The sequence below is a fragment of the Dermacentor silvarum genome, chromosome 3, assembly GCF_013339745.2.
Source record: "Dermacentor silvarum isolate Dsil-2018 chromosome 3, BIME_Dsil_1.4, whole genome shotgun sequence".
NCBI classification, from domain to species: domain Eukaryota; kingdom Metazoa; phylum Arthropoda; class Arachnida; order Ixodida; family Ixodidae; genus Dermacentor; species Dermacentor silvarum.
Window position 1 is genome coordinate 178,303,749 of NC_051156.1, and position 25,846 is coordinate 178,329,594.

Consider the following 25,846-nt stretch of genomic DNA (forward strand, 5'->3'; position numbering starts at 1 on the left):
TAAATAACAAGAGTATACTAAATATAAACGCACTTTCGTACACACGAAATGAGTGGAAATGCGCTAGTGCCCAGGTAACGCGGATGATAATTACACGCAATGTGTGCTTACGAAATAAAGCATGTGTAGGTGAGCAGCACGTGCTTACGATTGCATCGCGCTGACGAATATCACGCGATTCCATAAAAATAGGTGGTCAATTAAAGCGGCCAGGGCAGCAAATATGTGCACTCACGGCTCAAAAGGGCGTTGGAGATTGCCAATGCAACGCGAAGAGATCCGCATCACCACCATCACATCGCATCACACGGCACACATAGGCCTGATGATAAATAAAGCATAGATAACAATGTGGGTGAATATTCGATGTTTCGAATACGAATATGAACAGTTGGTATTTAACATTTCATTCGTATTCGAAAATGAACTCTTCGGTATTTCTGAATATCGAAACCAACCAAGAGAGAGAGAGAAAAAATTATTTACTGAAAGGCAGGGAGGTCGGCCTGAGCTGTAACTTGCTTGGCCTGCTACTCTACACTGGGGAAAACGGACGGAGAAGAAAAGGGTTAATGAATTATGATAATGATGATGATAAGAGGAGGAGGTGTGTATATACAAGTTTACAACGTCATGGCATCTCTAAAGCGGTGCGTCCAGCCCAGTGGCTTGTAGAAAGACTAAAGCGGCACTGGTTATCAGGGCTGCGCTGTTTGCATCGGGCCAAGGACCTAAAATAAGCTCGTCTGATAGGGGCCTCTTATCAACTTTTGCAATTGAAGAGACCAGCTTCTATCGTTCTTGCGCGTACGCGGGACAAACGCAAAATATATGATCGAGTGTTTCTGGTACCTGGCAGTATTCACAATTGGGGCTAGTGTCACTGCAACCTATCATATGTCTATAAAGATTCGTGAATGCGACACCAAGGCGAATCCGGTGCACCAAGCTTGTTTGGCTTCTTTTGAGCTTGTGAGGAATGCGGGTATTTCATTTTTGGGCCCCATTTATGCACTCGCTTGTGTTGACGATCTGGCTGAGTCCAGTGCTCCAACGTACAATTGCGTATTACGCAATGAAGTAGGGCATTTGTGTCTGTTCGTGAGAAGGGAATTCGTACTTCAGTCGCATTATTTAAAGCAGCTTTCGCTTCAGCGTCTGTCTGTTCGTTCCCTATCATACCACAGTGTGAAGGTATCCACTGAAAGGTGATAATACGGCCATTTCTATTTGCATGGTCGAGAAGCTCTACGATTTCTATAGCCATTGAATAATACGGGCCCCGCCTGAGGACAACACAGTCAATGATTTCAAGAGCTGGCTTGGAATCGCAGAATATAATCCATGCGCGAGGAGGCTTCTTGCAGAGAAATCGAAGTATACACCTCCCGGATAGCAGCAAGTTCTGCGGCAGTTGATGTCTTATGGTCTAGCCGTGGGACGATCATATGTGGCGAACTGCCGTGTGACGAACTGCCGTGCGACGATCATATGTGGAATGACGAAGGCTGAAGTGGAGGTATATGGTGTGACAGAGCCATCCGTATACACGTGTACGATATCATCGTACTCTGCATAAAGGTGACACAGAGTAAGCTGCTTGAGGCCAATGAATGCAATAGATTCCTTTTTTGCGATTCCGGGAATCTGCAGAGCAACAAACGGTTTAGGCAGAACCCACGGGGGCATTATCGGAATACAGTCGGGAGAAAATCTTGACGGTAGAATATTCTGATGACGCGATAGAATCCTTGAAAAGCTGCAACCTGGCTGTGTGGCAGGGAGCGATGACAAAGGATGGTGTTTGTGTCGGGTCAACACGCGGAGGTACAGTCGAAGAGGCTCGCAGATCAAGTATACAGCAATCGGACAAGTACGAGCTTCCGCTATAGTTCCATTGGTTGACGTTCATGGTGGGCGGCCCAAACATGTGCGCACTGTTTGAGCTTGAATGCTCTCCAGTGGGCGCACACAACCAAGTCCCATGCTTGAGAGCGCCGGCATGCTGTACCGTATATATATCGTAGGAATAGCGCTTGGTACAGTTGGAGTAATGATGACTCCGAAGGGCACCATCTTTTTCCTGCAACGACGCGAAGGACGTGAACGAAACTCCTCAGCTTTGACTTCATTGTAGCTACGTGTCTTGACCAAGATAATCCCCAGTCTATGATTACGCCAAGGAATCTGTGGTGTGTTACTGCAGGTATCGCTGTTCCATTAACAATTATGGGATACCTGGTCATTCGTTTTCGCGTGAATGCAATCACGGAACATTTTGCTGTTGAGAGCTGAAGGCCTTGACGCCGCAAATATTTAGCGGTGATTGTCACTGCACGTTGAAGTCTAGCACGCATTTGGGGGCGGGTAGCTCCAGGTGCCCATATGCATATGTCGTCCACATATGCGCTAATCTTTACCGTGTTAGGAAGGTTTCGAACTGATTGGCCTTGCATCTGAACTTCGAAACCAACCAACTATTTCGCAAAACTGGCTGAATTGGGTAACTGTTCTGCGTCTGCTGAACAAAGTATCGCGAATTATCAGGAGTAAAACAACGACCAAATTTTTCGAACCAACGCAGACTGAACGAAATCGGTAAGGCAAGTTTTGTTTTCGTTCACGACAGAAACGTGGCGCTGGCTAACACTCCTTGGGTTAGATTTCGTACACAAACACAACTATCCAAGATTGTGGACGTGGGAACAGACGTCGCCGTAGCACAATCGGTATTGCAACGCACGCGTAATGCGGATGTATTGCGTTGGGCTACCACCGGCACCATGATATTTTTTTCGTGCACTTTCATTTCTCTTTAGCTTACAAGTTTCACAGTTAAATAAAAAGCTACAAATAATTTCTGTATGCGTTCCTTTTCTTTCCTATCGGTCGGCTTCATATGGTTATGACTAACAAAAGTCGGGCCCTTCGGTTCTCCCTTTTTTTTTTTCATTACCTGACAACCGGTTATTTTTGTTTATGGTCTGACGATTAGCATTTCATTCAGTCTCAGTCATGTAGGAGTTTTATTTTAACACGAAAGTGTTTTATGCCGGGGTCCACCAAGACTTCACTGACGTATTTCCGTCACGGATATGACGTTCTTACAATGTACACGAACATAATACAAAGAAAGAAACCAGAAGAAAAAGTTCCACAAACATGCAAAATTTGGAAATCGAACCCACGACCTCTCGGTCCGCGACGATAGATCGCCGAGCGTTTAACCCATTGCGCCACAAACGCATTTGCAGAGAGCTACACAGACGCGCCTTATATATCTAACACTCCTCCGTGTACCCGCGCTCTTGCTCAGGGCGGTGCCGCCGCCTACGAGCAGAAAAGAGAAGTACTGCATTATGACACTAACGCGCACCGACAGTGAACGCTTCGGTGGTCTCAGCGCTACGACGCCTCGATGCCAGCATTCGAAGGGACGCTGGCATCAAGAAGCACTACCAACGCCACCTAGGTGGCGTTCACCGTACTCAGCACAGCGGAGCGTGGCCTCCGCAATTAGCTCTGAAAATGTTTCTGAAGTTGATCGCGGAGGCTGCAATTACGACGCGCTGTACGCGCTGATTTGACTCGGTGACGATTCAGTTACGTGCTTTGTCTTGCGCGTTGTATTAGTGTGTCAGTTACGTGCTTCGTCTTTCGCGTTGTGCTAGCGTGTGCAGCGTAGTGCAGCTTCCAAATGCACGACGGTTGCTCATGGTCATCGACGTTGGTAGTCGTGATGGAGGAGACGTGCCACCAGGCGTCAGCGTGGGTGCATCAACGCCTAAGGGCGCTTTAGCCACAAAACACCAATAGACATTATATATCAATGTGCAATAAACATTACACTACTTCTGTGAAGACACGTTTCATTTTCGTGTTCTATACCGATTCCTATATAAGAGGGATCAACCACATTTTTTTTAATGTTTGCTTATAACGGGCCTTTTATGGTGTATACGGCACACAAATATATACTAAAGCAGCATTTTCTTTTTCACCAGCTTCTGATATTTTTAAAGGGCCATTTATTCAGCGTTTTTGGAAAGCTAGTCACACAGCATCCTGCCATTCTTGGAAAGCTTGTTTGCCGCCAGGCTCTAGAGATGAGCGGCTATTCGCGCAGTTCTTTTAATGACAATTATAGTAATTTTCTGTTTAAGTTTCTTTTAATAGTCCATAAAAGATAGTTGTCTATTTTTTTTACTATAGTCCGTACAAGCGTCTTACCTAATTATACCGAAATAAGTATTCGTGCTGTAAATATGTGCGTGTACGTTTGACTGTACAATATTCAATTAGATTCGATATTCGATACTTACTATTGGTACACGTTCCAACAAAACACAGCTGAAGCAAAATTTAATTTCTTATTTTCGGTGACAGAAGCTGATTGCCAGTCAACACTGTTTCTTCGTGACACTCCGCCAGTGCGTGTGGCACCGTGTACTCTTTGGCTACATCATTGCGGTGCTGTTGTAGTCTTCTTTTTAAGTTCCCAGTTCGACCTTATAGCACGCCTGGCAGTCTTGGCACGAAAGTTTGTAGACGATGCCAGGGTATTTTTTTTTTTCGAGGTGGTCTTTGACTCTGACCAGTTGCTGCGATAGTTTGCTTGTGGAGATGTGGCAGATTCGCATTTCGTAATCTTTGAAAATCCTTGCATTTGACTCACTTACCCGGGTGCATAAGGAAATGAAGCCCGCTTCTTTGTTGTTCTTGCTCTGGCAGGAGGGTTAGCAGCACGTCTTTTTTCCGTCATTATAGGCTGGTCGGGATAGCAATTGTTGAGTAAGTCTTTCTTCACTCTCTTCAGCTCAAGTTTTCGTGCGACAGCAGTAGAGCATAAGCGGAATGCGAAATATATAGCCGAAACGGGGAACTTTAAAAGAAGGCTACAACAGCACCGCAATGATGTAGCCAAGTGGCACGCTGTGTCTAACGCGCCTGAGCATCACGAAAAAACAGGTCACAGTATCGATTGTAAATCGGCTCTCGTCATCGAAAAGGAGAAGAAATTATCATCCCGCTTGTTCCTTGAATCATTTTGCATATAATCTACGGCACACACGCTTGACCGGACACGGGGACCCCTCCCTGAGCTATACGCTTATACGCAAACGCATTATACGTCATTCGGCATGTATATAATTAAAGACCGCCGTGCACCTCGTTCACTGTGAACAAGGCACCCGTATTGGGTGCAAGAACGTCAAAAACATTCTTGTTTTCTTTTTGTTTTTCGGTTGGCGAGTGCTCGTTTTCTTCAACCATCTCGCAGTTATTATGCGTTATACACGGTATTTAGGTGTTTTTCCCCGGTATCCTCGGTAAACTATGCGAGGAACGTTGCTTATATCTCTTCGATGTATGAAGCAATGCTCTGAGTGAAGAGCGATAAATGTTTATTCTGTGTAGGTTTATTACAGCCTTTATAGAAAGTTACACATTCAAGCATTCCAGGGTGCCATACTGCCACAAATCGAAATGTTTCCCAGACTCCTAAAACAACTGCACGTTACTTACGAACTTAAAATTTTGTCAGAATATGGATAATTTTGAGTGAGATGCGATGCTAAACATTCATGTTCCTGCTATAAACGGAATTACTGCAGATAATTACTAAACCATTATTTTTCTATGTGTTTCTTGTGCATCGTATGAGATTCGTAATTTGTTTCTCCGGTGTCCGCTCTGAGCTAAACAAAGCATCTTGTTTATATCTGGGAAAACCTAGGGGCATGATATGGGTAATGTGTAGGGGATGTTTCAAATGAGTAGGTTAAATGCGCATTTTCCGGTAAATTACGTATGCAAGTGGCCCATAGCGTTATTAGTGTGTTTTACAAGCGGTGTAAAACAACTGAGGTCTAACTTCGCGAACATAAGGGTAATATGCCAAGTTCATGTGCGATGGTAAATGCGTGTTGACAAAACACAGCTTTAAAACATCGCCAGCAAGCATTTGAAAGTATCAAACTACTGTTATTAAAGCGATAGCTCTACTACTTCATGTACAAACCAAGAAAACGCCTGGTTCCATAAATCTGACCTTCAAGCTCAGCCAAGGTCAAACTGGGACTTAACCTGCCACTACCGGCGGCTGCTATGTATACGCCGCGTGGGCGCCCATATCTTGAAAGCGATCTGCGATGTGGACAAAGTGCGCGGTCGCGCGGGCTTCATCTTCAAAGCGATCTGCGATGTGTACACAGTGCGTCGACTGCTGGTAGCTTCATATGCGCTGTGCTTTCAACGCTTAGTTCGCGTTGAAGCGACGAGACGCCGCATGAAGGTCAATTCGCTCGCTGCTGCTGCTGCCGCGTCGAGCAGCGTCTGTGTGTTGCCTTGTGGCACAATTGTAGATGCGGTAGTTGCTGACGGCGCCGAGCAGCGTCTGTGTCCTGTCTCAAAGCCTGCAAAACCGGGCTATCGCTCGACAAACTTGGTTTTTAACCGCGTTCCACCACGGCAAAGCTTTAGCCAGGTTTCCCAATGTCCCAAGAGCACTCTGCGTTTCAGAAATTTTATATTTTGAAGGAATAAGCAGCGTTCTAAATGTAATGTGTTGAGAAGTTCTAACGTTAGTGGCTTATTTAGAAGCGTTACGAATAATTAGTGAACCCTCTTTTTTTTTCTTTTTACTTTTTCATGCGTGATTTATTAGGTTCGCCTGGTGTCCTCATTGAACTAAAAAAGGCAGCTTCTTTATGTTTGGTGACTGTAAGGACCAGGGAATGAGCGATGTGTAGGTAAAGTTTAAAATAGATGGGTAAATCGGGATTTCGCAGTAAATTTTCTATGCAAGCCCTCTAAAGGGTTATGAGCGTGTCTAACGAACGGGGCAGAATTGAGCCCGGTGCCCTGGCACACTATGGTAAATGTTCTGGTGAAGTAGCATGTGTGTTGATGAATTACTGTCTTTTAAAAAATTTATCCCAACCCGAAGAGCTCCAAAACATTTCATAGGGGCATGGTTTCAAACGGAACAGTCATGTACGGGGAACGTTTTCAAGTATGCGATACAATTACAGGAAACTGAAACTTTTATTGCAACTGCGCGAAAGAAACAGCTTCGCTGGAAATGGGGTCGTAATTCTCCAAGGTCGCACACATCTGCTGTCTTTTTTTCTTGTGAATATTGCAAGTAATTTATGTGTATTGTATTTTGTTCCGTATGACCTCAACAATACTATTACGTTAACTTGAGTTTTAGACTTAAACATCAAGTACAATTCTTTGTTTAATTATTAAAATTGTGTGTAGCAAATGTGCATTTTTTATGTGCGCCGTACTGCTGCTACCGGGCGATATCAGGGACCACTGTGAGGCACTCATTCTCAGTACTTGCATCATCTTGAAATTTTATGTAGTTCCAAGAAATAAATTCAAATTAAAATAATTTTGCGGGCCCTCACGGTTCACCGTCCATGTGTGATTGATAAATAGGCCATATAAAAATAACGGATAGACCCCTTTTCCAGGCTCTATGATCACATAACAGGAATTGGCAATATATATATACAGGGTGTTTCAGCGAACACTTTAAAAATTTATTTAAGGTTACCTGTGGCAGTTAGCCCAATTCTAGTTAATGAGCTGGTCTACTCGAAGAGGAGGACATTACTTGCACAAAAAATTGAAATGAATAATCGACTAATCAACAAAAATTCATTAATTAAGTTTTTAACTAATTACCTGATGGCCCATATTGTAATTTACAAATTGTATCTGTGGAGTTCGCAAGGCGGATCCATTTGAAATTAATTCTTAGGATGACACCAGTTACGAGATAATAATTCCCGAACTTTGCGGAGAAATACATTGGCGTTCCAGTTAATTTTGCGCTTCAATGCATAAAGCGACGTTTTGTTAAGCAACTAACTGGAACGCTAATGCATTTCTCCGCAAAGTTCGGGAATTAATATCTCAAAACTGGTGTCATCCCGAGAATTCATTCCAAGTGGATCCACCTTGCGAGCTCCACGGCTACAATTTGTAAATTGCAAATGGGCCATCAGGTAATTAGTTAAAAACTTAATTAGTAAATTTTTGGTAATTATTTAATTATTCATTTCAATTTCTCGTGCAAGTAATGTCCGCCTCTTCGAGTAGACCAGCTCATGAACTAGAATTGTGCTATCTGCTACAGGCAACCTTTAAGAATTTTGAAAAGTGTTCGCTGAAACACCCTGTATATATATATATATATATATATATATATATATATATATATATATGAGAGAGAGAGAGAGAGAGAGAGAGAGGGGTCAGGTGGTGTGCAGGTTTGCCCCTCCCCCCACTCAAGAAACAGTTGGTACTGCACGCACGCCGCGCTTCCTCCCTTGCGCGCGCGAGATCGAGTCACCATCGTCGGCTCACCCTCGCGTGCTATCACTTGGACATACAGCATACGGCACACGGCCCCGATATTATCGTCCTGTGACTTTATACGGAACATTACGGCGACGGCGATGACTACGGCGGATATGCGCCTGCAATGTCCATATTATCGCAATTAAAGAACGTACGTCGGGCTAATTTTGGACGTACCTCTTAAAACGCTTGAAAGGGACACTCTGAACGAATGAGCTGTCAGGATATTGGTAAAATGCGGGCGCTAAGAGACAACAATATTATTAGCATATCACAAACGAGAAGGAAAGGGAGTCACTGCTGACCACACTGCAACTAACTGCCTAGCGTAATCTGCTGAACGACCGTCAGCAACAGGGGTAGGAGAGTGGAAGGACAGAGAATGGATAACGGATAGGATGAAGAGATAGCAGAAAACTACTTACAATGCGACAATGCTGATATTGTCTTGAGCAAGACATGGTATATCTACCCAACGTCTGCTGTCTTTACTTGGGGAAATGAACATATTATAATAGGCATGGCCCCTGTGAGCGTTCTGGTGGCGACATTTTGATAGCAGTATCTCGCAAATTGGATTCTGACAAAGTTCTGATGCAATCACCCATTGAATTGATATGCACGTGTACCTGCCGAAGTTGATTCGTGGCTATGGTACTGGGCTGCTGAGCACGAGGTCGCGGGATCGAATGCCGGCCATGGCAGCCGCATTTCGATGGAGACGATATGCGAAAATAACCGTGTACTTAGATTTGGGTGCACGTTAAAGACCCCCAGGGGGTACAATTTATTCCGGAGTCCCCGACTAAAGCGTGCCTCAGAATCAGATCGTGGCTTTGGCCCGTAAAACTGCATAATTTGTTTTACATGTATACCTGTATTCACCTCAATCACGAAGATATATGGTGCTTTGTGCTTGTTAGCAAACACCAATGTATTCTTCTACTGTTTGCGATGACTTGCATGATTGCTTATGAAAAATTATTGTTCAATTTCCAAATGCGCACCGCTGTTTCTCCTGGGCGAAGTTATTTTCCTCGAATTTTGTGTTCCCGTTCTTTTTTTACAACTGGGGCGCTATAACGTAAAATAATTCCAAACTGTTTTGATTCCAAACTCCCGACGTAAAATTTACGTAACCACCGACGCAAGCATCGGGCGGTGACCAGCAGCTGAACAACCCAATCAAACACTATTGAAGACCTGCCTCACCGAAAGCCTGTCTCACAACGTACTTACAGCAACAAAAATTCCTCAAGCGCATATCAGTGGCGTTCTTTCTTGATGTGAAAGGGGCGTATGATAATGTCACACATGAAGCGATCCTTGAGTCATTGGAGGCTGTTGGAATCGGTGGCCGTGTATGTATGGATCATAGAGTATTTGACCAGAAGGTCCTTCTTTGTGCAGACCGAAAATGGCCCCTCTGCCAACTATTAAACCTACGGTGGCGTCCCACAGGGCGGGCTATTGAGCCCTATTCTTTTTAACCTAGCCATGATTGGCCTTGCTGAACTATTACCCAAGACAATACACCTGTCAATCTACGCCGACGATATTTGTATTTGGTCTTCTGCGGTGACTCGTCTTCAAGTGAGTGTAAGAATTCAGCGGGAAGCCACTCAAACTTTTTCGTATCTCCGAAAACAAGGCCTTAGTATGTGCATCGAAAAATGTGTGCTCATCGCACTTACGCGTAAACCCATGACACCGTACCCTGTTTCTCTCAATGGCCAGGCTATTACATACCAGAAGTCTCACCGCTTCTTAGGTGTGATTATTGACAGGAACCTTTCATGGAGCCCCCACTGCATCTACCTGAAGCGGAGACTAATTTCAATTATACATATAATGAAGTTCCTGTGTGGAAAAACTTGGGGAACGTCGGTACGGTCCATGCTGCAGCTGTACAGAACACTGTTTCTGGACTTTTTACGATACAGCTTGCCGCTTTTGGCGAACACATGCGAAACAAATATTCGTACCCTCCAAAGTTTTCAAGGCCAGGCTCTGCGGACATGTCTTGGACTTCCACGATGCGCCTCGACTCATGCAACAATCATGATTGCTAGAGACTACTTGGTTCCAACATACATCACGGTTAACAACCTCAGAGCACACATTCGACACCTGTGTTGCGTACCCAGTCATCACATTGCTGCTTAGCCGGCACAAAGACCTCAGGCCACGTTTTCGAAACTTGTTGCGGCACATCAACGTTGCCTTCCATCGGGCTTTAAACCAGCAGCAAGACCACTGTCACCCCCGTGGTGTCTACGACAGCCACAAGTAAACCTCACGATTCCGGGAATTACGGAGAAGATCCGTCATTCCACGGCAGCTCTACGACAGTTGACATTGTCATTACTGAACGATGCATATGAACTAAGAACGCAGGTTTACACCGATAGATCTGTCTCAGCCACCAGCTCCACAGACCCTTTTCTCATCCCGGCCTTACAAGTCACAAGGAAGTTCAAAGTGTCCCACATAACGACCTCTACGGCAACAGAACTTGCCGCCCTACGTGCTGCTGCTATTTACATCGTAGAAACACCACCTCGAACGTGGGTCATTTTTTTGTGACTCCAAGGCAGCCCTTCAGAGTCTGCAGTCAGCATTACGACGCAAGACACGTGAACAACTGGTGTTTGTGACCAGAGAGGTTCTCCATCAAGCCCTCATGAACGGACATGACATCATCTTTCAATGGCTGCCGGGGCACTGTGGCATCGTCGGTAATGACCTTGCTGATGATGCCACCCGGTCAGCCCATAAGGAAACCCTGACAGTTCCTATACCCTTATCAAATACAGACGCTGCGAGGGGTCATCGTTTACTCGCTCAAACCGAGACAGAAACTTCATGGAGCAGCCCGATTTTTACCAACTGTCGTCTCCAGCGGCTGGATCCTACACTGAGGCTGCAGATTCCATCGAAATTCCCCCGCCGTGATGCAACTTTACTTTGTCGCCTCTGGTTAGGGGTGGCTTTTACAAAAGCGTACTCATTCCTTCATCATTTCATCGTCGATATAATTCCTTCATAGATATAATTCCTTCTCCATCATTTCATCGTCGCTGTGTCGATCGGCGGCGTACAGCCGTCGTCATACCTCAATTCTCAATTGCGACGCTATCGGAGCATGTTGAGTATAGCCGAAGCAACGAAAATCTCATAATTACTACTACACACGTTAAATATACGTGACTTCAGGAATAAGGTCTGTCGCTGCATTGCTCGAGTGGTATTCGCATTACGGCCGACAGTCATCGGGAGATGAGTTCTGTCGTAATTTATTTGTGTTCGCGACGTCTTTCTTTGCCCGTGGATATGTTATTTCTGGACTCTCTTTTAAACTGTTGTGATCGCGATTTGGCCCGTAAAAGCCACATAACTTTTTAATGTGGACTTTTTGTAGCATGTTGCTATTCGTAGCCTTTGAGAACTCTGTTTTCATGTCTTTGACATGTCAATGTCGCGAATTGCTGACCTCTGTTGATTTGATGTGGTCTGTTAATTCTATTAAACTTCTCTTTCTCACCACGGGCAGCAAAGTCCGGGAGAGCACGCAAAGAAAGCTTCGGTTTAGAAGATATATTACGTGTCACGTGGCCAAAACAAATAACGCTATTACGAATACAGGCAGAGAAAAAATACACTCATTCCCGTTGATCAACTCACGCTAACACGCGCTTTCACGAGGAACGGAAAGAAAAGAATGAAAGACAGAATGACAAGTTCGCTAGAAAAGGTGCGAGATACGCTCGACGTGCATGTGGCCTGTAGGCGCAAACCAGCATACGATTCTCAACATGCAGACGGGCCCGGATACACCTTGAATTACGTCCCAATAAAGGTCACAAGTCACAGAAGAGTTTACAACTTCAGACAACATTCTTTTTTTTTTCTCTATTTAACGGTGAATTACTTCGTCTGTCAAAGCTGCTTAAGGTACGTCAGCCATTACGGGTGATATTGTATGAGTGGCGTCTAACTTGAAAACACCTGCGCTGGACAGGTCAAGGACTTTCAGGTATGGCTTTGTCGTTGACAGCCTATTCTTGCAAAAGTATGCACTGAAATTTAACAGGTTCTCTGAAGAAGTTGCATTAGCGGTAATTGAAAATAAATACTAGCAAAATAGAATGTCAACTGCGGCTTCTGTAAAAAAAAGTGGATCACTCGGGCCTAATTGCTCCAGTTTGATTGTTGTAAAGGAATTTCCGTGTGGCACCAAGCAAGTACTCTGCTGCATCGGTGTGCGAGTAGCTTGTTCAATATTTTCTTTCACATATACTTCAGTGCTGGTACTTCTTGTATTTTGCAACGAACGAAAGATAACTTCACCATGAAAGCCGGCAAATTAGCATATGTTGCTCAACTAGGTTGGCAGAGGTTTAACAGGGTCATCAGGTAGACACGCTGCAAACGCTCGCTTCCTGCTATTCTATTGAACTTGAGAATGTGCACCAATATTCAACGCGGGAAAGAACGTAACACAATCTATGCGTTGGAAATATATTTATATGCTAAAAAAAGATCTTGAAAATATTAAATAATCATATATGGAGGCGATAATCTGTTGGTAAAGTTAAAGGGGCCTTCCTGGTATACACTTAATATTTGAACACCAATTTCTGAAATATCTAAATATTTCTTCTTTGATGTATGTGCTTCCATGACACTTGCCTTGTTCATCAAGATTTGCACAAGAGAGCAAAAAAAGAAAAGCAATATCAGCGGCCAAGAAAAAGAAAGGAAAGACGGTTTACCTGTCACACCACACCACACAGAATGTCTGTGGCACCTTTAGGTAAGCAGCTTTCTAATTTACTTCGTCTCAACTACATGTCATTATACTTCATAGTATGGTACACGTCATAATGAGTTACAAAGCGCTGTGGATATTGTCACACCTTTGCCATTAGTTAAAATATATGGAAACGGAAACGGTTTAAAGCACTACGATAGATACAGTTTACATTATAGTGATATCAAGCGTTAGTGAGGAGTTACGGAGTTTTTCTACCTCCTGCTTTAATTTTTGCTAACAATTTATTCGTATTGTTAAAAAGCAAAAGGCGTATTTAACAATCTCCTCCTGACAGTCGAAAAAACTTAAAATGTTCTGAGAAACACTACAGCACGAATTCAAAACGTTGATGATTATTCAGTCAGAGCACTTTTATGCTTTTACTGCACAGAACAATGCACAGGGTGGCAGTTGCCCGACGTGCCCTTCAGAATATAGGCCTCGATTGACTGAATTTCTTGGATAAAATTTGAAACGCTTGCAAGTGTTGTGTCACCGGCTCGTACATAAAGAATAAATTGTTGAATGATTAATAGATGATAACGTAAAGAATATCGGTCACGACGACGACTCTAATTCTCACACGTGAGCGATTCCAGAAACAACTTACCCTGATTATTAGCACGGGACATCACGAACTCAGTGTCATATTATCTCGTTCGGACGACCGACCTCTCTAGAGGCGAAATATTCTGGGGGCGTTGAACATTGCTGAAAGTGCACTGCATGCACTGATAGCCCCCTTGGCATTTTTAACTGGTAGCGGCCTTATATTCCGGCTCTAACACTTCTTGACGGGCACGTGTAGGTTGTGGTGTGCTGTGCGCTTTTCATGTCTATGCACAAAGCACATGTACCGTGAACGTACAGTGAAACGTGAAGAGGAAGGAAAATACTGATCAGAATGCCTCTTACGCGCAGTTACATGAAAGAGCGACTTGCAGTCGCTCTGTAGCCGGCTTATAAGCATGGACTTGTCCCAAGTGCATTTTTTCGAGTCTAATACCGGTGTAACACGTACACTTCTGGTCGCGATCGGCGCCGATTATGGATCTGATTTCTTTAACATCTTTACTCTATAAACTGCGCTTATTCTCCGTTGCCTTCCCTGGCTCCTATCTTTACCTGCTCGATATTCGGAGGTTTCGTGCCTGTCTCTGGGCGCATGATATCTGGACTGAGTACCACAAATAATGGCATCATGCGTAAGTTGCCCCAAGTAGAGCGCGAAAGACATCGTTGCTGGCTGAGCTTATCACATAATTCGATTTCAGAAAAAGTGACGCATGCAAAGCATGTTTTCCGCACCGCAGAGCGTCTAGAAGCAAGGTGTAGAGAGTGGCACGCTCCGAGCCCTGGCAGTACAAATGAAGTAGTTTCGCCACGATATCATCGCTCGGGCGCTTCCACGGCGACTGCAGAAGTGGCACCTTGCGCTCTCTCCCGCGTTCCAGTGCGCATGCGGTTGAAGCGAGCGATCGAGCAGGCTGGCAGGTAAAAAAAAAAGTACGCGCGTGCACAGTACGCGCTCTCGAACTTAGGTGCGCAGCCGTCAGAAGGCGCAGTGATGCAGTTTCGTCGCCGCTCCCGTGGCATATATACTTTTTCACTCAACTGCACATATTTCGAACATTATGTGTACATAACTAAAGAGACCCCAGTTAGGCCCCTAATACGTACAATGCGAGCTCACTACAACGCGTACGACTGCGACTGTAATCGTATATATTACATAGAGCTCGAGCAGTAAAGCCGTTGTGAACCGATTGATTCATTACGAAAAGTCAAGGAGACGGTGCCTAGCTCAAGCAAACATGGAAGATTCATGCACACCGGGAAGGGGAATAGGGGCGGGGGAGGTTGCAATTCAGCTTCATGAGGACTTCGATGTTATCTCACGCGCATGACTGAACAAAGTCGAGATATCGCGTCTGAAATATGGAACGTGCTTTATTTATCTCTCTCGTTACCTGGTAAAGTATCGCGGATCGCGCCACAATGAGGCGATATAGCTGAGATAAAATGCAGTGCTGGTTGGTATTACTGATTGCAAGGCCTCCGGTGCATGTTAACGAGATCATGTGACCTCACGCAGCCGGCATCACTGCGGCACTATTTAAGGCCCTGATTGCTGTGTTGCATACCTTACCGACTGACGTTGCATACGGGAACTTCTCAACTTCGTACTCTTCCCGCGCAGAAACGCACGCAGCAAATCATGATTCGCTTCGTTGCTGTATTGCTCGTCTTCGGCTTGGCCTTCGGACAACGTCAAGACGTCGTATATGAAGACTGTGGTGAGCAGCCCGAGCTAAATGGCAGGCTTCTATTATTCTCACTTTTTTCTCTCTCTCTCTCTCGTTTCGTAAAGGAAACATTGCGCATACAACGAAAGGCAGGCATGAGAAAAGAAAAATTATAACAATGGCAAATAGTACGGCGCTTCCATCAGGTCGCATGTAGACGCCACGAGTGTCGTCGTCGAGATAGCGGTTTGTAGTAGTTAATAGTACCGCTTATAGGCAGATTCAGGGGTGGAAGCAGGCTCCAACGTTTTGGAGCAGGGCTGGGAGCTGCAAATTGATCATTTTGGAGGAGCTTTGGAGCAACAAATATGCTGTTTTGGAGCAGCAAATAAGTATTTTGGAGCATCATCGGAGTAACAAATTTGTAGTTTTCTAGCAGAAAAGCTTATTTTTGGAGCGAATCGCCATCATGAGAACATTTAAATTAGCACACTTTTGCTTTCAACAAATACAAATGCTAAGAGAGAAAACTTTATATGCCAAGGGGAAATTTTTGTGGAACGTCTTATGCCAAGTAACCCAAAACGTAAATCTGATCAATCTGCGACTGTAGAGAACTGTAACGGTAGTACAAGTTCTAATAACAATCAGGACGAAAGCATAGCACAATATCAATAAAATTTGATATTATTATTATTATTATTATTATTATTATTATTATTATTATTATTATTATTATTATTATTATTATTATTATTATTATTATTATTATTATTATTATTTGATTTGAAAATATATACACACAGGAAAGAGAAAGCGAGAAGCAAGGCTGGCAACTGCCACCAGAAGGGGCACAACGCCTGCCTACTCTGCGGAAAGGACGAGAGAAACATAGAAAGAAAGATAGGAAGGAGAGGAGGAAGGAAGGAAAATTTGATATATGTATGAGCATAAGAGGCGAATACATGGCAAAAACCAGTACTTGCACTTGAGCACAGAGAAACAAGAACAAAGCAGCTCTAAAAGTAGCACGAGTAAATCACATGGTATGTAAAGTGAGTTTGTACCTTACCAACAAATAATTGGATAAAAGAAAAACACTGTTACACAACACATTGTGCCCACAGTGCTTTGTCTGTCATACTTTATATGTCAGCTATATGTCAGTCTAAAGAACAAGTCTTACTTAAAATATATTCTATAAACAAGACAAATATGTCTGAGTGAAATATAACTCATCTTATTAACTACAGAATATTGCAAGTTGAAAATTGTACTTCAAGGTACAAGCCATTATAAGTAGTCAATAAATTGAAATGCAAATATAAGATATGGGCAAGCACAGCTAGCTACTGAAGCTCACGAACACTGTGGCACAAACCTGCACCCACATTTAAAACATCACAGCTCACAACACTACATCACAACAAAAAGGCGGAAAGCAATACAGTCAACGTCCGATTTTTCGGACTCCCTAGAGCCCGCGAAATCGTCCGAAAAATTGGGCAGTCCGAAACAATGAATGGATGCCTTTTACTGCCGCTAAGGGCTCAAATTGCCACAGGCATGTCCGAAAAAGCTCCGGAGACCTGACACTACACTTATAAGGCATATCGGTGCTCGTACTGTGAAAGGCGACGGCAGGTACAAGCGTGTGTAATTAAGGAATACATACTGTGCCCCGTGACAATTGCCCCTTCCCACTCTTGTTATGCTTCACGGCAATACTCCGCATCTGCTTTGCCGCGTAACATTGCTGTACTGAGGCAAAGATGACTGTCTGGAATCGGCTACATACAACGCGCTGTGCTTTCTGAGCTTCGAAGACAATCGTGAGGATCACAAAGGCGGAGTTGGTGCCATTGCTGACAGCGGCGAATTATTTCAATGAAAAACACGGCACCGAACGGCGAGAAGCTTAATAGCGAACGTTGAAGCAGCTAGATATAGCGTTGCCGCGGTGGTGGCTACGGCTGCCAGCGGATATGCGTGCGAAAGCGCCTGTTCGAGACGGCGAGATAATCAAAATGGCGGCGGTGGTGGCTTTCGATTAATGCCGTTTCGGACCTGCGTTCATGGCACAAAGTCCGCAAAATCGGACGGCGGAGGGTTCTTGCATCAGAAATGTCAGACGTTCTTATACATTGACCCTATGCGGTACGTGGTGGAGCCGCAAAGCCGTACGAATTATCGGGCAAGTCGGAGATGGAGGCACCGCTTGGGAGCAGTTTCGGCGCATTAATGCATTTCGTAGCAGGATGGCGCAGGAAAAGCGGATTGGTGCAGCGTGGCGCAGATGGCGCAGCACTTCCACCCATGCAGATTGTATACACGGTGTTACACGATACGTGATCTTTGGTGACTTGTCTGAAAGCGTTCTAAAGTTGGCCCCCGAGGTAAAGCCGACAATATTTGAGTGGTGTCTTCTCAGCGGTCTGCTCAACGCGTGCTAGCTTCTGTGAAATCTGCTTTCGGTCATTCGCCGTAGCCGTTCTTGAAGCCAACCTTTCAAAATCATGCGAGTTGTAAAGTTTCTTGCTTCGACGTACAAAGATGAAAATGTCCACTGATGCACTGCAGAGGCATACTGTGTCAGCCGTAAAATTTATTCAATAAGCGAATGTGGGTACCACATTCCAATTTTCTTTATGGCGATTATATCATAATGCTACATACAATGTTTCATCATTATCGGAAATTTTGGGAGGCGAAATAATAACAATAAATTTCGGTGTGGGCATTGCAAATGTGTTGACACTAAAAATGTTTCTCGCTGTGTAGCCTTCCCTGGGCAGTTATTCTCGTAGTGATTTTTGTATTTCCAGTGAGATGGCAGAATGGGTGCGAAGAAAATGGAAATGGCCATCAGCACGCCAAACTTTTAGGTAGTGCGATGATATAATACCATTTGAGGGGTAGCGTAGAATTGAAGGACACATGGCAGGGCTGAATGATGATCGCTGGGAGATGAGGACAGAAAATAGGTTTGTGATGATTGCAGAGACCAACAATACGGGGGAATGTCCCAGAAACGGGAGGCAGACCGTGAAATGATCGCCACTCGTTGAAGCTACTTATAATTTCCGTACTATGGCACACCCCGACAACGGGGGATCGGCCAAGAAGCAAGTCCACGTGTTGATTATGCTGATGATGATTTCCGTACAATGGCACGTACCCACAACGGGAGTTGGCCAAGGAGCAGTAGTTCCATTTAAGATAAATAAGAAGAAATGAAGAAATAAAAGCATATATATGATTTGTCACGCTACGTAGCACGGGTACGCGAAAGCGCATGGGCGCGCCTGCAGTTTCCGATGCGCCAAGGACGACGGAATGGCATGGAAAAAATATAGCATTTCATGAATCGCTTTACGAAAGCTTCGCTTCACATAGATTCCAACATGTGAGTTGGATCTGCATATTGTTCTTTTTAGTCATCTTTATGTTTTATTATTCCTAGCTCTGCATGGCTTGGAAGCTCGCGAGGGGAAACACCTCTTCTACTGGCAGTGATGCAACGTATTCTTTCGTACAAGAAAAGAAAACTGGATTATCTCTATTTCAACGTCAAACTGCGGGAACAGCCAGACGAAGTGTTACATGCCCATATCTCACCGTGTAGAGAGAAAGAGAGAGATAAACAGAAAAGAGTAAAGGCAGGGAGGTTAACCGTATGCACCTCCGATTTGCTACTGCGCACTGGGAGAAGAAGGGGATGTAGGATCGGAAAGAGGAAGGGGGAGAGAAAGCGCACTATATTTGCACGCACACTTGGAGATGCGCAGTATAGGTGTATATACGGTCGCAAAGACTTGCCGACTCGAGGTGTTGCGGGAATAGTCTCGTCGCGTTCTGTGTCATCGACGCGCATGACCGGTGTTCAAGGGTCTTCGTGAACAAAACGCCATGATGCCTACTGAAGGCATGCAAGCACTCGACGTAGGGCGTACAGTGCTTGTAAGGCGCTTTGACCGGACCGTGTCTGCAGCTTAGTTAAAACCATGCGAGCAACATCAACCAGTGATTGCAGCATGACGATGACCGGTAGGTTTTGCTGTAGCAGTTTCTCTGGAGCTGAGGTGCAATTGCACAGCGTTGCTGTGCCTTGCAAGTCAGAGAATAGGTACGGCGCCATGGGAGTGTAGGCCAAGAATTAGCGGCCACGCTTTCCGCAGCTTCCTTGTCCGTGGCATCATTGTTTTTTTGCTTCTTTGTCCTTGGCATCCTCGTCCTTGGTGTCAAATCCACTTGGTCTGGGTCACAAGGGAGGTGACAATGACGGACGGGGCACGCGCATAAAAGAAGCTGTGGAGGTCCGTGATGAATGTTGTCGAAGGGAGCGTCGCCGGCGTCGTTTTCTAACCACATCGACAGCTTCTCGGTGAGACAAGTGCTCTCTCACTATTTGCTTGAACTTATTCTTTCTGTAGCCAGGCCAGCAGTTTGGCGAACAACGAGTTTATTGCGGTTGAGCAAGTTGCATATAAAGAAAAGCAAACGTGACGCAACATAGCACGGAATTACGGGAGCTCCGTGACGACTGCATATTCAGCCGTGCTACACTTTCTTTCTTTCTTTCTTTCTTTCTTTCTTTCTTTCTTTCTTTCTTTCTTTCTTTCTTTCTTTCTTTCTTTCTTTCTTTCTTTCTTTCTTTCTTAATTAGGGGATTTTTCATGGAAGATGCATCGGGGTTGTGAAACAGTTAGGGAACTCCAGAGTGATGGCATTTCATCTGTCAGGGCTGCGAGGCTCACAGCAGCTGGAGCACGCTGTCGCATTTGAGCACACACTGTTCACGTGCCCAATCTTCACGCATTTCCTGCACTGGAGTGGTCTTGGTATGATTGGATTGACTATATGCCGAATATGGCCAACATCTCACTGTTTAGGACCCAAAGCGAGGAAGCGTATTACTCATTACCCAGTCGTTATTACCCAGTCGTTTTCCTTTTTTCCCAGCTTTCTTCAGCCACCTGAATTTCTAATTCTCTTTACACATTTGGTGGAAGCCTCCGGTTCTGGGCATGTTTTAATTTCTCTGAAACGAATATATTGCTTGTCAGTACAAACATAAATGTGAGCAAGTCAAAAATTATTGGCATGCCTCGTTGCGTTTCCAGTCCACCTGTGTTTGCAATAATGACGTAATTCAGGTTCCAAAGCGTACATTGATGACTACATGCTGGATGGCATGAGAAACCGCATACACTGGCTGAACTCCCTGTCCTTCCTTCTGTTTCTTCCTTCTCCTGAGAAACCGACTACAGAGTGGCACTTTAGTGTAATTACGCGTAACAGGTGTTCTAAACAGATTTTGTTTTTTTCTCTTCGCGTTTTAATGTGTGCTGGGAGTGTTTGCTGTATAAGAATGACTTGACGGCGACCACCGTTCTATGCAAATTGTGCCTACATTGATTGGAGAAGACGCAGTCATGGCGTCCAGCCCCGAGCCGGTGATGAGAGCATGTTCCGTTGGTGCTTCGCTACATGAATAACCTTCCCCTCTACCGTACAAGATAACAAGCCGGTCTTATTTTCTTGGTTAAGCTATCTGCCTTTCATCGTTCTCTCCCTTTGCTCGTGCTTTTGCCCATTGTCAATAAGTGACAGCGGTTACTGAGCCGTTGCACGGTGGCTTTCAAATGAAGGCTAATCTTGAGCACGCCTTACGCAAACATTTGTTTGTTTGATATATAACTAGGGTTGCTAGGTCATGTGAAGGGGTGCATAGCAGTGAAGCTGCTTAGCGCAGTCATTGACCCGAAGCTGCTGAGTCGCTGTCTGCTTTTTCTGGTTAAGATCCCTGGGTTTTTTTCCCCTTTTCCTCACTTTCTATCTTGACATAAAGCGGGCATGATTATGACAGGTTATTTATTTTTATTTATTTATTCCGTACTGCTAGCCTGGGTGATAGGCTTTAAGCAGGAGTAGGCATACATAATTTTCGAAGGCAAAATAGTTCCACTATATAACATCACAAAGACTTGGTGAGAAAGTGGAAGAATAAGTGAACACAGAGAAAAACATTTCATTATCCACAATGAAATGCATCATTATACAATCAATACAATGAAAAAAATCAGGATCGGTTCCTCAGTGCATTTATAATTATATCGACTGCTCCACGTTCTACAACATCAGTTGGTAGACAATTCAATTCACGGGTTGTTCTTCGAAAAAAAAATCAATATTTGAGCGCATCAGTGCGATTTATAAAATCTACAACTTTCATACAGTGACAAAAGCGCACTGCCCATTCAGATTCTGGTTTTATATACAATGCCTTATCAATTCAAATTTTTTCATGAAAAACTAAACAAAATATTTTCAGCCTTTCCATACTTCTTTGTAGCCCTTCAAGTTCCGCTTTTTGTAAGAGGAATGAGGATGACGTCTGCCAGCTGTAACAATTAAAGACAAATCGGATAGATTTCCTTTGAACCCTTTCTAGTTTTTTATATATTGAACACAATTATAATGAACGGCGTGGAAGATGACGTTGAAAATGGCGCCCGTCCGTCTTTCAGGATGCAACGCCCAAGTTACTTCAGTCCAATTGGAGCCGTGTGACTCCAATCCATGTGTCATCAAGCGTGGATCAAAAGTGAAGATTCACTTTACTTTGGTTTCAGGTATGCCTTTTCATTGGTACTTCTATTGTTGTATTAAAAATCTTGCTCTGTGGGATAAAACGTGTGAAGCATGCGTATTATATGTACAGGTATAGTTTGTTGTGTTCAATGAAGTCCAGCAGGAATCTATAATGTGGACTGTATACAGATGCACATATGGTAGTCAGGTTGGCGAGTCGGATGAAGCCCCACTTCTGACAACTAGTGTCGCCTTGATGAGTGCCGTCCGGGACGAATTCCACAAGATATGTGGCAGATCTGAAGTTGACACAGCGCATCACTCACGTGCGATCATAATTACCAACTTATAATGTGAGCAGCACTCAAAGGATAACCTAGGACTTCATACTGTTCAGATTTTCAACAGAGACGGAAGAAAACAGTTGCAATACATTTTCTATGACCGAACCAGACGTGAAACTGTACTACTTGCTGGCTTAAGGGGACGCAGTGAATCCAGACTGACTCAAGACGCTTCTGCCATTAACATGAAAGGGCAGCGTTGTACTCGCGTGCCTACTGCGCATCTTTAGTTACATTCATTGTACACAGTTCTTTGCACGTGTTCATTCATGAGCTACCAATAAGATTTCTCATTCTCCACTTCTACCTTTCGGCGCCGTCTGCAGACCAAGACAGTGACACCGCTAGACTCGACGCCACCATGAAGGTGTTCGGCATTAAGATGCCAATCCCCGGTCTGGAGAAAGACATGTGCAATGTTGTTCAGTGCCCCATTGTCAAGGGAAATACGTACACCGGAGTTTTGGAAGCGGATGTGCCCTGGTTTGCGCCTGCCGTGAGTTGATGACTCTGTACATACATACATACATACATACATACATACATACATACATACAGACATACATACATACATACATACATACATACATACATAATACATACATACATACTACATACATACATACATACATACTACATACATACATACACATACATACATACATACATACATACATACATACATACATACATACATACATACATACATACATACATACATACATACATACATACATACATACATACATACATACATACATACATACATACATACATACATACATACATACATACATACATACATACATACATACATACATACATACATACATACATACATACATACATACATACATACATACATACATACATACATACATACATACATACATACATACATACATACATACATACATACATACATACATACATACATACATACATACATACATACATACATACATACATACATACATACATACATTACGTCTTAGCATTACGCGTGCGATGCTCTTACACGTGCATTACGCGGCGCCGTGGTATAGCGCAATGGTAAGAGCATCGCACGCGTAATGCGAAGACATGGGATCGTTCCCCAGCTGCGGCAAGTTGTTTTTCATCCACTTTAATTTCCATTTATTTATCATTTATTTAATCCAATTAGTGAGTACAAGTAATTCTCCCTATGTTGTCCTTAGTGTCTATGTTTTTTTGACTCCCTATGATATTATTAACAAAATCGGGTCCCTCCGTTCCCTTTCTTCTCGTTCATGGGCATTCCAATTACTATTGTGCAAGGTCAAGCATGTCGTGTGTCTTGTGATTCAACACGTTTTAATGCTGAATAAAAGTTCCGCTTTCTCTGCAAGGTCCACCGCGGTGACTGAGGGACCAGTTTGTCACTGAAATATCCAGCGTGTATATTGTCGTAATGCGCAAGCTATCCATTACAAAGATATTAATTAAATGTTGGCTCATGTTCTTCAAACTGAGATGTGAAATGAAAGTGCGCGTGGATGCAAGTCTCAGTGGACATCTGGTGTAATGCTGTAGAGCAGGATGGTGCATGTGCACGTTGCCTGGTGTACAGTGTAGACCGACCATCGATTAATCGGGTCGGCCGGGATTTTTTTTTTTTTAATGACGGTCTCCTTCGGCTCGCAAGTGTTTTCTTTTTTTTTTTTTCTTCTTTTTCGCAGATGAAAAGCCAAGTCGAGCTCAAGCTTCTGGGCGACAAAGGCATCAGCATTTGCACCAAAACCAATGTGGTCGTCGAATAAATAGTTTTTTCGTTGAGCCACTGTCGTTTTTGCTGTCATGTTAACGGCGGCCTTCATCCTTCCTTTAGTGTTTCCTTCCCTTAGTGCCCACGTCCGAAGCCAATCCAGTGGTTTTTGAGTGTTAATCTTTTTTCGCTGAGTCATTGTCATTTTTGCTGAGTCATGCTCATGACTATGCTTTCTACCAGCAGCCTGTAGTGTTTCCTTCACTTAGTAGCCCCGTCCGAACCTATTTCAGTGGTTTTCGAGTGTTAATCTTTTTTTGCTGAGTCATTGTCATTTTTGTTGAGTCATGCTCATAACTATGACTTCTACCATCATCTTTTAGTATTTCCTTCAATTAGTGCCCACGTCCGAACCCATTTCAGTGATTTTTGAGTGATAATCTTTTTCCCTGAGTCTTGTTGCTGAGTCATGCGCATGACTATGATTTCTACCATCATCATTGAGTGTTTCCTTCACTAAGTGCCCACGTCAGAACCCATTTCAGTGGTTTTTGAGTGTTAATGGTTTTCGCTGGGTCATTGCCATGACCTACATGACACGCATGCATCATGACATTTATGTTATGACAGATCACTTATTTTCGTCATACACTCCTGTCATACTATGCCAATTGTGGTACCTACCAAATTAACGAGACGATCATGAGAACAACAAGACATAGGCGGCTGTTTCTAGACCTACATGACACGCATGTCATGACATTCATATCATGATATTTAATTTATGTTCGTCCATATACTCTTGTCATAGTATTCCAGTTTTGGTACATACCAAGTTAACGAAACGACCATGAGAGCACAAAGTCGTAGGCGGCCACATAGATAGATAGTTAGACACTGTCAAAGTAGCAAATGTTCGCCAAGAAATGCTTCGCATTTAAAAGTGCAGGCGCAAATATTTCGCTTGAGGCCTCGCATCGGACCCACTGCCATAGCAATGGACGATACGCGTTCGCTCTTATGTTCTCTACAACCACTTAACATTTTCGTTCTAATAAACGTATTTACAAGCAGGCTATAGAACTGCACTTGCACATTTTTTTTTTATAGCAAAGTGACAAACAACAGCTGTGTTTTTTTTTTTTTGTCTTACTATTTCTCCTACTCGTTGAAAACACAATTCGGCGTGTTTACTGGATAATATTTTCGGTGTAACTGAAATAAATACATGTTTTTATTCGTGACGTATATCGGACTAAATTACTGAGACGTAGACGAAGGTCCCACAATATGCAACTGAATTGAGACCTTCTAACTATGCTGATTTCGGAAATTGGTGAATGTGCAGTAATGGCAGCTTAACAAGGACAACGTAATAGATAAGAACGTGTCAAACTTTTGAAAGGTTTGTCACTGATCATTACGCAGATAACCGCACCCCCATACGATATCTAAAAAAAAAACTTTACTGTACTGGAAAACAAAGCGCAAATTAATACTATAGAAATATCCTGTAGTGTATGACTGAATGGTATGGGTATTGTTATGCAATCTTCATCGCCGTCACTTGATAGCAGCTACCGATTAATTTATCTTTCTTGACAGAGAGCGGGAGAGAGAGAGAGGGTGGTTCGCTTGAATCAATATTACGTTAATTGTTTCGATAACTCGAACTTCCGTATCCCACGCGGTTTCTCTAACACAATCGTACCATTGATAAGACGAGATAACAATGTAGCGCAAG

At 43.7% G+C, this 25,846-nt stretch overlaps 2 protein-coding genes across 2 annotated transcripts in view; both read left to right on the forward strand.

The window, feature by feature from the left end:
• LOC119446147 (mite group 2 allergen-like Ixo r 2) overlaps positions 1-25,846 on the forward strand; it is a 145,264-nt gene that overhangs the window by 77,341 nt on the left and 42,077 nt on the right. The window lies entirely within an intron of this gene.
• LOC119446146 (mite group 2 allergen-like Ixo r 2) lies at positions 15,350-24,178 on the forward strand. Its single transcript, XM_037710505.2, has 4 exons — positions 15,350-15,489; positions 21,969-22,073; positions 22,703-22,872; positions 24,077-24,178. Exons 1-4 carry the CDS (start codon positions 15,411-15,413, stop codon positions 24,155-24,157), a joined length of 435 nt encoding a protein of 144 aa, XP_037566433.1. The 5' UTR covers positions 15,350-15,410; the 3' UTR covers positions 24,158-24,178.

Coding starts and splice junctions, on each gene's coding strand:
- LOC119446146 (XM_037710505.2), top strand. CDS start 15,411: ATGATTCGCTTCGTTGCTGTATTGCTCGTCTTCGGCTTGGCCTTCGGA. Junction 15,490..21,968: donor CGTCGTATATGAAGACTGTG/GTGAGCAGCCCG, acceptor TCCGTCTTTCAG/GATGCAACGCCCAAGTTACT. Junction 22,873..24,076: donor TGCCCTGGTTTGCGCCTGCC/GTGAGTTGATGA, acceptor TCTTTTTCGCAG/ATGAAAAGCCAAGTCGAGCT.